Below are 11303 nucleotides of genomic sequence, written 5' to 3' on the forward strand. Positions count from 1 at the left end.
AGTATTTGCGTCCCCTGTTCGCTGGATTCCAGTTGGATTCTTTTATCAACTCTTTTTGGGCCTTTTGACCATCGAGACATTCAACAATCTTTACATTTTTTAAGATGTTTTCTGTTCCTTCCTGGAAGCGAGGTCATTTAGCTATGAGGATGTGTTACTCAAGGTACCCATGTTACTATTAATAACATTAATGATCATGTGCGGCAGCACACACACAAAACGGGTCATTGACACACACAGCTTGAGGTTCCGTGAAGCTGTCAGCGTTTTGCAAGTTGTAGGCGAAAATGGACGTCAATCTGTGGACTAAAACAGACTGAAAACACATATTCAGAAGCTAAATATTGGTTACTTTGGATGGATGATTCTAATTTTGCAATACGACTAAGCCAGTGAACGTATCTGGCAGAGCTGATCTGCTTGCTCAGGATGAATGAACTGCTGGTGGAGCTCCACAGCTGCCAAGGTTTAACTTCGGTCCGTTTTTATTCCCGAAGTCACACAATGAATCCCGAAAGGTCCCTGACACTGACTCAGCACATAAATGGCAATGTAAACTTTCAATTACAAGCACGAGAAAGAAAAACCACCGAGATTGCAGCGTTGTGGTTTTTCCTGTGACAGCAGCAGCGATGAAAATAAACTTTAAGAAAACACAAGCTGGAGGTAAAATATCTGGACACACACGCACCGGCTGGCCGGGGAACTGATGCAGGCCACCGAACGCTTTATCCATGTCACCATCTGACCCCGTTCTCTCCCTCATTTTGCAAATTGGTGTCTCTTATCGTGCCCAAGAACTGCCTTTGAACCAGAAAACAAGCAAATAGCAGGAGGAGGCAGGAGAGCTGCGCAGTGGGAAGGTTTTTATAGCTCAGAGGGGGAGAAAAAATAGATTTTACGGGACGGATAAAGAGAAACATCGTCTGTTTTTGGATGTTTTCTTTAGTTTTCATTCACAAGTGACGATGAACAAAGAAAACTTTTATTCCACTTCAGTTTGACTCAGTTCTGGTTTCTTGTCATTTTGTCAGCGTTACATTTTGGTGATCGTATCCTCGCATCAGGTTTTACTCTCTACTTCATCCCTTTGTCTGTTTTCCCGCCCGTCATGCTCCTCACCTGAGACGCGTTAATGAATCACTCACTGTGTATTTACACCTGTGTTTCCTCTCATCTCTTGTTTGGCTTGTCTGTGTGTCTCACCTGTCTCACCTGGCCTCCATCCTGTGTGCCTCCCATCTTAGTTTTGCACTTTCTGTTTTGACTACCTTTGCTTTCTGGACTTTTCTCTGCCTGCCATTGTTGCTCACCTTTTTTTGGATTTTGTATGTTTTGTCTTTGGATCATCAGCTTCATTTAAACTCACGTTTGTTTCATAGTCCACAAAACATTTCTGGAGCTTCACAGTAAAACAGCGCTGCAGAATTCTCCTCGACAACTGAAGCAGCTGCTGACTTGATTTAAAACATTAAAAAAAAAAAACATAAAAACTTAAAATGGCCCCATACAGCTCGTCCAGAAGAGCCACTTGGTGGTGAAGTCTGTGTTTGGAGGACTGAACTGCAAACAAACACAAATAAATAAGAAAATCCAAGGTTCAGTAAATTAATTATTATGACATTAAATGCACAAAAATAAAATTAGGAATGGATTCACCAAATCCTTCGCTCCTGTATTTTGTTTACCTTTTCATTTCCCCCGTATTTCCTTCCACAAACGTATATTCACACATTTTCTTCAGTCATTCAGGGCCAATACCTGATATGTCACTTCATAAACTTTACTAAACATAAAAATGAAGCAGATTTCAGCTCACTGACATGTTTACGAATACGTATTCTTCACATGTTCAGCAGAACGGGTTTGTCATGTGGATTTGGGGCCCAGCTTCAACGTGGACGCAGTCCGGCCTCTCCGGCCCGGAGCGGGAGCTAGCGAGTGTGTTAGACTTCATTGTTGTGCCAGTTGTATAATGCACAGCGATGACTGTTGTGTTGTCTTGTGTCGAGTTGCGACCCCTCTTTGGTTCCCATGCACCCTCCCATCAGCTGACCGGTGGCTGACCTGCACAGGCGGTGGCACCGGAGTGAACTCTGGTTCAAAACGTCGCAGCGTTCACAGTGACTGAGCGTCCATCAGATAACGACCTTGGCAGCGCTACCAGGCCCTGCAGCGGACATAATTAGACCAGGCTCTTTGTGTCCTGTTAATTTTCTGCCACATAGCTTCACCCCATTCTCTGCCTGTCAATGAAGGCGGCAGGTGGAGGCTGGAAATGACGCGTGACCTCAGCGATGACCTCAGCGATGACCTCAGCGATGACCTCAGCGATGACCTCAGCGATGACCTCAGAAGTGACCTCAGCGGTGGCCTCACTGTCAGTTTTGCCTTTAATGAGGTCAAGATATGAAGTTGTATTGTTATCAGCTTGTTGTTGATACAGCTAACAGCACCACAGCAGCAGTCAAGAGGTCTCCACACTGTTAATGTTCACAGAAATCTGTTTCCAGGTCAGTTTTTGATTGCAGCAATAAAGTGTTTTAAACTTCTGACTGACTTCTTCTCTATACTAGCAGTTACTGAGGCTTTGGGTATTGTAGTATTAAGAGTCAGCTGACATACGGAGCAGACTGAGGCCAGTATGACGACAGGGACTACAGTACCTAGGTGGTCTTCTTGCGAGTTAGCCTGCATGCTGCATGGCTACAAGCTAAGCTACAAGCTAAGCTACAAGCTAAGCTGCAAGCTAAGCTGCAAGCTAAGCTACAAGCTAAGCTACCGCAGCTACATTGGCAGCAGCTGTTAGTTTCTAAGATTTGGTGATTGGACTCTAAAAGTTTCACCGACTGTTTGCAGACGATTAGATATTTAATATTACCATTAGGATGATACTTCACTGCCGTTACTCACTGCAGAGATCAGATCAAACGAGACTCTGTGTTTACGTCAGTGATGCTCGATGCTCAAACGCAGTCGGAACTTGATGGAAAATGTTTCCCAGGCTTTTAATGTGAAGATGCTGACTGTATTATCATCACCATCCTGATCTCATTCACCCTAAAATAACTGTGTATATGTTTATGTTTCATGAAGGAGTTCAAACAAAAATCACTTTCAACCTGCGCATGAAATATTACCGTCACACGATCTCTGATTTAGCTGAAACATAATTAACACCAACAAACCGTGTTTATCGTCTTCTAATTTACTCTTTACATCAACTGTACAGCAGCTACATCTGATACACTCAGCGAATGCATTGACAGGACAAATATATACAAACTCCTTAAAGTGGAGAAAGTGCTATCTCCTTCCACGAATCCATCCGTACGTAACATTTCACAGCACGTCTATTAGGCTTCAAGACCGACACAGAAACAGTCCTAAAATCAGACCATAATAATAATAATAATAATAATAATAATAATAATAATAATAATAACGTTACTTTCAATACATGCTGCTCTAAACAATGAAGGATTTCTATGTTCTAGCAGTGAAACAAGGTTTGATGGACAGTCCTTTACATTACAGGTTAGTGTCTCTATCTAATCATAATTACAGCAAATATTATTACAGAATGAGTAAAAGTTCAATAGAAATTGTACATCTGCATTTTAAATACAGCTTATTCAGAATGCTACTTCATTTGATACACACATGATAGCACTGTCAACCATATATATATATATATTACATTCATATTTAAAAACAAAGTAGAACCATTTGAGTGATGACTTGATGTCCCATGTGTCAAATCCAAGTGCAAGGTCCATCAGTTTCTGTGGTGGTTCTGGACTCTCCTGCGGCCCACGTGGGTCCTGAACTATCTTCCAAAAGTGTTCAATAGTTTTCCACTGCAGATGGCTGAACGTCTGGCTCGAGTTGGGTTCTGATGAGAACTGTCACAGTTTATTTTAGACTGCCACAGAGCGAGCAGGCATCCAGTGCCTTGCTCACAGGCTGCTCAGAGAGACAAGTCCTGGTTCAAAGACATAAATAAAGACAACTGAAGGGCTGGAGAACAAGAGAAGACAGGATCGGTTTACAGGACTGTTCATCTGGAAGAGTGTTACCAATTGAATTTTTGATGTGTTTTCAAAATGGCCGTCTTTGAGTCTTAAACCTTCGTCAGTCATCATCTTCTCACCCTCGTGCTTACAGGAGACGTTTCGTAGCCAACAAAACATTTCTGGTGTTGCAGCATTTTCCTGAACAACTGAAGACGCTGGAGACGCGTTTTAAAACGGATCAAACTACCATAAAATCTTCATCAACTGCTGTAATCGAACTGATCTGAGAAGACGGGACGGGCACAAACACCTTTACATCAGCAGCTGCAGTGAAGATTCCATTTTTTAAAAAAGGTTGTAAATCACATCTTGTGAAATGATTTTGGGATCTATGGGTTTGTGGGAACATGGGTCGTGTTCGGAGCCAATTCGTGTTTTCTTCAGTTTATTAAATTATCCTGCCACTTCAGTTTTGCTGTGAAGCTCCAGAAATGTTTTGTGAACTACGAGACTTCACAACAAACTGGTCCGAACCAGCGCCGGCAGAAACTGAAGCTAAGACGACTTCCCCTCATTTTCTGAAATGAACTTGGTGTGTGTTCACTTGTCGTAGCTCATTCTCACTGATGCACATTCTGCCTGGATGTTTCAGTAAGTTAATGTGCATGTACGGACTTCTGAGAGGCGACAGAATATAAAATCGCTGCAGATGAGTGTGTTTGTCAGTCAGTCTAAACCACCCTGAAGAGAAACCTTCTGTTTGCGAGGTGAACATGCAGTCCAGTCAGCAGCAGCCCAGAACCCAGAACTTCTGTCTGAGATCAGCAGAGAGAACGCTGCACAGACACACACGGAAAACATTAATAACTTAAACATGGAGAGAAAAGTTGGGACAAGTTGTGTAAAACGAATGCAGGTGAGCACGTCAGGTACGTGTGCTACAACAGAGCGGTCTGCATCAGTCTGGACCACACCACTGTCTTCAGGTCCGAAGAGGGTCTGAACTGCACCATCAGGCCCAGCCAGGTGGTTCTGTCTCCTTTCTCGCGGGCAGGTTAAAATGCCTCCTGGGTGAGTCTGTACAGTATCTAAAGCGGGTTGCTGTATGAGAAGTGGGCATGAAGCCCGTTCACCGGGTGAACTATCGGGACCGTCTGCATCTTGGGAAAGTTCTCTGTGGCCAGAGTCCATTTGCACGTCCCGATCAGCTCCACAGCCAGAGTCTTTAGGATGATCTGTGCCAGTTCTTTCCCCACGCAGCTCCGCACGCCGCCGCCGAACGGGACGTAGCTGAACCGAGACGACCGACTCTCCTCCCGGTCCGGGCCGAACCGGTCTGGGTCAAACAGCTCCGGGCTCTGGAAGACCGCTGCAGTCTCGTGAGTGTCCCGGATGCTGTACATTACACTCCAGCCTTTGGGGATCTGGTAGCCCTGCGAGATTAGGACAGAAATCCATTAATATACATGAACAGGACAAAAAAAATGTTGAGAAATCTGAAGCGACAAATACGACGGAACTGAAAATGATTTAGGAAAGATGCAGATTATCAGATTTAACAGATGATTTTCGTCATGTGTAAAACGTTTTCTCGTTTGGTTTTCAGCTCCATGTTTTCATCCAGTCGTTCTGTTAATCCAGACTTCATATGACCTAATTCCCATTATTTCTGCAGAGTTGGGATTCCTTGTTTGGGCTTTTGGGAAGACGCAGATGAATGAACAGGAATAATTACATTTTCAATACTGCAATTACGTCTCAGCTATAGGAGTTTATAACCCTGAGAGAGAGAGCGGCGCATAAATGGTGTCATGTGCATTACAATGGCATTCTGGGAATCTTTCCATTCGCTTAAACCTCAATCGGCCCTTTGCAATGAACAGAGTAAATTGGGGGCGCGCAGAGGGCAGGGAAGGGGCATTTAAGGACGAGGGATGGAGGCATGTAAGGGCAGTTTCTCAGCAAAGGCCTCGCAACCCTATGGGAGCGTTTTCGTCTGGTACGGCTCAGCCAGGCAACAAATGGACTGAAGAGAAATCGAAGCGAGATTTAGTTTTTCTTCAGAGGAAGTCGTTCATGACACGTCTGAGGAAGAGCTGGTGCCCGTCACACATGGAGGGAAATGTTCAGGGTTTCTTTGGGATTATTGCAGAATAAAATTACAAATTTCACGTCAACTTTTCTGTTTCTATTTCGATGCATGTTGAAATGTTTTTGGGATGTTTTTTGTTGTTGCACCCTCACGTGCGCCCTCTAGCTCACCTTACATGACATTAAACTTTGAATACAACTTTCACACCATGTTTCCAAGAGAAGGTGCAAGAAGTTTTCTGTTCTGTTCTGTATCTGTTCTGTAGATTTCACCCTGCATGTTGTAAGTAGCTTTGGGAAAAAAAATCTTAAATTTTGACATCACAGGGGAAAGAAAACATGAAGGGTTGAGACTTGAACTTACATCTAACTCAAACGTCTGCAGGGCCGTCCGGTAACCTCCGGAGACCGGCGGCAGGAAGCGGAGCACCTCTTTGACAACACAGTCGACGTAGCGGAGCTGACTCAGCTTGTCCAGGGTCAGATACGGGACATGAGACTGGGACTGTGGGAAACCACCGCCGTGGTTCTGGAGACAGCCTCCGTTCAGCAGGCAGCTCGTCTCGGTGTCGGCGGCGGCGCTGAACGGGCTGCTGGACTCGTGGCCGAGGCCCTCGGCCTCCAGCTCCACTCTGGCCCTCTCCACCACCGCCGGATGGCGAAGGAGCTGCAGAACCAGCGATGTGGAGGCGCTGGCTGTGGTGGAGTGAGCGGCGAAGATCAGCTCTACTGCTGTTTCCTGTGGATGGAATGATACATTATTTTACCTGAAATTCAGTGTGAAGTCTCGTGTGTCTGTATCTTAGTTTGTGCAGTCTGATCCCATCAAAACTGGAGTCTGAGTCATATCGTCGCGTCGCTCTGGTACCTTGAGCTCCTGGATGCTGAGCTCGTGGCCGTGCTCCTTGGAACTGGACAGCATGTAGTCGAAGGCATCGTGGTATTCCTCCTCCGCCTGCTGCCGCTCCATCTTCTCCTCTATGATCTTCTCCATGTTGGCGTGAAGGATTTCTCTGGCTTTGATCCCCTGGACACAGAACCAAATGTCAGCACAGCCGGCGAAAATGAAACTGAATTTCTGGAAGTTTGTTTCACAGCTATGAGTAAACTGGCTTCTCTGTGACCTCTCACCTTGCGGAGGCCGCTGAGCGGAGCGTCGATGGGCAGCGAGAACAGGTTGTTCATCAGCTGCTCGAAGATTTGCGCCAGGTAAACTATCCGCTCCTCCTCCATCTGCAGACCGAGCAGGACCTTGATGGCGATACGGAACGTCAGCGACCTGGCGGCGCTGTAAACGTCGATGGCGCCCGGCTCTGAGCACCACTTGGCGATTTCAGACTTGACGACGTCCTGCAGCCGGGGCAGGTAGGACTCCAGAGCCCCCCGGCTAAACACTTTGGCCAGGATCTTGAAAGGGTTAAGGAAACAAAGAGAGAGGAGTCATAAAAAGTTATAACCTGGTACACGACAGTCAACACCTCTCAGTACTACAGAGGACAGGGTGGGGCGGGTGAGGATGTCGAAGATACAGGAGATAAGACGGGACGAGAGAGGATGGACAGAGCGATGCGGTTTGTCTTCATCTTCACTGTGATGACAGCAGACGAGCTGTGAGGAGACGTGTGGTGATTTTTGTGCTGCGTTGCTGTTTTGCTGTGAAACTCAAGAAATGTTTTGTCCATCAGCATTTTCATCCACACTGAGGTGGAGGCGAATTTTCAAGGGACGAGAGTTTGTGGCGACCAAAAGAGGATTTTAAGTAAAAAACATGAAGTGGATTTAGTGTCTGAATCTAACAGAGCAGAAGCATCAGCATTTTCAAAACACATAATTTAATCTGAACAAATGTAAAATTCCAACAGAAATATACAATCGAGCTGCATCTGGATGATAAATGATAAACTTTCCTCCATCTTCCCTCCACTTACGTGTTTCAAGGGCTGTTTTACCCAAAAAACAGAATGTGTATATATATTTATATTGTATAGGTATATTTTCTACTTTTTAAAATGGTTTATATTGTTAATTTGTTATATTTTCTATTCTTTAAATAGTTTATATTGTTAATTTGTTATATTTTCACTTAATAGTCATTTGATGCATGCACCAACATCACCACAACAAATTCCTCGTATGTGTAAAATCGTACTTGGCAATAAAGCTTTTCTGATTCTGATTCTGATTCTGATTCTGATTCGGGTTTTCATCTGTTTTTTCTCGGATGGTGAAACAATAATCTGATTATAGCCAAACCTACAGCAGCACCTCACCATCATCATGACCTTTCCTCACTAATCAGTCGGTTCCAGAGTGACGCGGCTCGTTAAACTCAGATCCAACTGAACTAAACGGTGCTGATGATCAACGGCTCGTTTCCTACCTTTCTCTTCTTCTTGTGCAGATCTCCGATGGAGTTGACCAGCGTGTTGGGTCCCAGGATGATGCGGGTGCTCTGGGGCCACTGTGTGCACACCAGGCTGTGTTCGCCCAGCAGGATCTTGCGGATGTTTTCGGCCCCCGTCACCCTGATGACGGGTTTCCCCAGCAGGTGCGTCTTAAAGACGTTACCGTGACGCTCTCGGCGCGAGATGTGGAAGTTGGATCCCTGAAGAGCGAAGAGAAGAAGAAGAAGAAACCTGGATTAGATCATGTAGACATTCATACAAGACGCCTCATATCACGCTCACAGTAAATGTTTATGACCTGACTTTATATGAGCAGATGGAGGAGCGATGGAGGCGGAGCTGCTCCAGACTCTGAATATCTTAAAGACATTTTCCAGCTGAGTTTGTGGCGACACAACCAGGTATTTTACACCAAACCGTGATGTTTAACTAAACCTAACACGAGCGCAGCGCCGACACAATGTGAGACTGAACCCAACTTTTCAACACATCTCAGGTTTCTTGGGTTGAATGAACATTTTTAAATCACCGCTCCAGATTTCACTTCACTTTTCAAAACTTCAAGTTTGTTTGGTTTGCAAGAAACAAATGCAGGACTTCAGATTTTCTATCTTCACTACTGCTTCTATTTAAATGACTAAAACACAACTCGTGTCTGGGCTCCATGATCAGAATCTGACCAACATGCTGCTCTGACATACTGATCAGTGAGAGAAGTCAGGCAGAAGTTCATCATTTTATATATATTCTATTGTTAGAGTGTGAAATATTCTGCCTCTTTATCTTAAGTGTTTGAAAACAACATTTCAGGAAACATTTTAAACAATATGCCTCAAAAATCAATTAATGATCGGGTGTCCACATACTTCTGTCCACAGTGAAGAAGATCAGTCAGCGTGTTTCTGCCTGATTTCAGTTTTTAGAAACATGAAGTCGAAATGAACAAGAAGGTGAAAACTGAGAGAGCGAGGCGGAGTGGAGGATGGATGGATGTGTGGAAGGAGAGAAAGAGAGATGAAGGGATGAGAGAGCGCATTCCTCACTGCTGCAGAGAGAGAGAGGGAGGGAGGGAGGGAGGGCTGGAAGAATTGAACAGAAAACGTCTGTTTTTGGAATTACGCACCGAGCATCATGTCCGCACACGCCGCATCAACAGCACAAGAATCCGCGGAGCTGCTCGGAGCTTCCCGCGCTCAGACACATCATCGATAATCTGATTATTAACACATCCTGCTGCGTGCAAAGCCTTTCATTAACAAACCTGCAGGAGAATCTGGTGAAACTCCACAAGAGACGTGAAGAGAACACACACACACACACACACACACACACACACACACACACACACGTGTGCGCAGCAGGCTAACCCATATTTTGGAAAAGCTCGTAAAAAGTCGCAGCTACAGGAGCCCGGACGGGTCAACGCTCACCTGGAACAGCCAGTGGAACGTCTCCCCGACCAGCGGCCAGCCCATGGAGCCCCTCGGCAGCGGCAGGCTGCTCTCTTTGTCCCGGGTCAGGCTCCAGCGGAGGCTCCACAGCTGCCGGGTCAGCGCCAGCAGCAGGAGCGCGGACAGGACCGAGGTGAGCGCGGTGGCCAGGGCCGACAGCACCCCGAACTGGGCCAGGGGTAACATCTCCTCCGAGCCGGTCCGCTTCCCAGCATCCACCTGTGTCTGTGCGTAAAGGCGCGTGTGTCCCCGTTCAAAACTCTGTCGCGGAAAGTTTCCCCTCCGGCTGCTTCTCTTCTTCTTCCTCTTCTTCTTCCTCTTCCTCTTCTTCTTCTTCTTCTTCTCCGCTCCTGTAATAAATCTGTCCACATACAGATGCAGGTGTTAGTTCGGTGCGGGCGGGTTTACCTGCAGCCCCACCAAAGCAGAATGAACCCAGAGTCTCTGCAGGCAGCCGCGCTTTTTCCAGCGAGTTAGAGAAAAATCCAACTGGCTGGACCTTCATTCAGACACATGCACTGATGGTGCGCTCGTTGAATGATTTTATTGTAGTTTGCTTTCTCCTCCTTCCACAAATCAGAGATTAAAGTTCGTGTTTTGATGGAAGCAGGAGAGTTCCAGTCATCAGACCGGATGGATGCGCCTCACACAGGAGAAGCTCTGCTGGGAGGAAACTCCCCTTCATTCCGCTGCTCCTTCAACATGAGGAGTAGCTGTCAACTATTCCAAATAGTTTTACAGGTTTACATGCGCCGGCTTGTCTATTAGGTTCTGCGCCTTTATAGGTACAGTTCAGGGGGCTCAGCCGGCCCCCGGGCGGCCCGAGGTTTATAGAGCAATGGCAATAAATCAGCTTTTAAAAAACACACAGAGAAGAAGAAAGGAGGATTTGAATACAGTGCGCTGCAGTGTGGAGCGGATCAACAGCAGTAAACTCGAGCTGAGCGCAGAGAAGTGAAATAAAGATTCAGCAGCTCGTTTTCTAAGTTCTCTCTCCGCACCGAGACTCGAACCGCGGACTCACCTCCGGACGAGCGCTCAGGACGATCCGCGCGCGTTAAAAGCAAAGTTTCCTCTCTCTGTTCTTCTTCTCCTCCTCCTCCTCCGTCAGACCGGTGCCTGTTCCTCCACACTGAGCGGGGCCGCGGGGGGTTTTATAGAAGAGGCAGCTCGGCGTGATCCACCTTCAGCGGATGACGTTGGTCTGAATATGTTAAAGAGGCTCGATCATTCACGGCGGAGAGGAGACGGAAAAAAGTTTGGAGATCTGAGTGTGTGTGTGTGTGTGTGTGTGTGTGTGTGTGTGTGTGTGTGTGTGTGTGTGTGTGTGTGTGTGTGTG

The 11303-nt window shown here is 46.1% G+C and overlaps 1 protein-coding gene across 1 annotated transcript; it reads right to left on the minus strand.

Annotated features, from left to right (window-relative positions):
- Positions 1–3202: 3202 nt before the first annotated feature.
- LOC119033069 (cytochrome P450 26B1) lies at positions 3203–11077 on the minus strand. Its single transcript, XM_037122677.1, has 7 exons — positions 10988–11077; positions 9943–10324; positions 8488–8712; positions 7239–7514; positions 6976–7134; positions 6472–6846; positions 3203–5449 (listed from the first exon to the last, which is right to left on the minus strand). The coding sequence occupies exons 2-7, from the start codon at positions 10147–10149 to the stop codon at positions 5105–5107; spliced, it is 1587 nt and encodes a 528-aa protein (XP_036978572.1). The 5' UTR covers positions 10150–10324; positions 10988–11077; the 3' UTR covers positions 3203–5104.
- Positions 11078–11303: the final 226 nt, after the last annotated feature.

The sequence above is a fragment of the Acanthopagrus latus genome, chromosome 15 (genome assembly GCF_904848185.1).
Source record: "Acanthopagrus latus isolate v.2019 chromosome 15, fAcaLat1.1, whole genome shotgun sequence".
NCBI classification, from domain to species: domain Eukaryota; kingdom Metazoa; phylum Chordata; class Actinopteri; order Spariformes; family Sparidae; genus Acanthopagrus; species Acanthopagrus latus.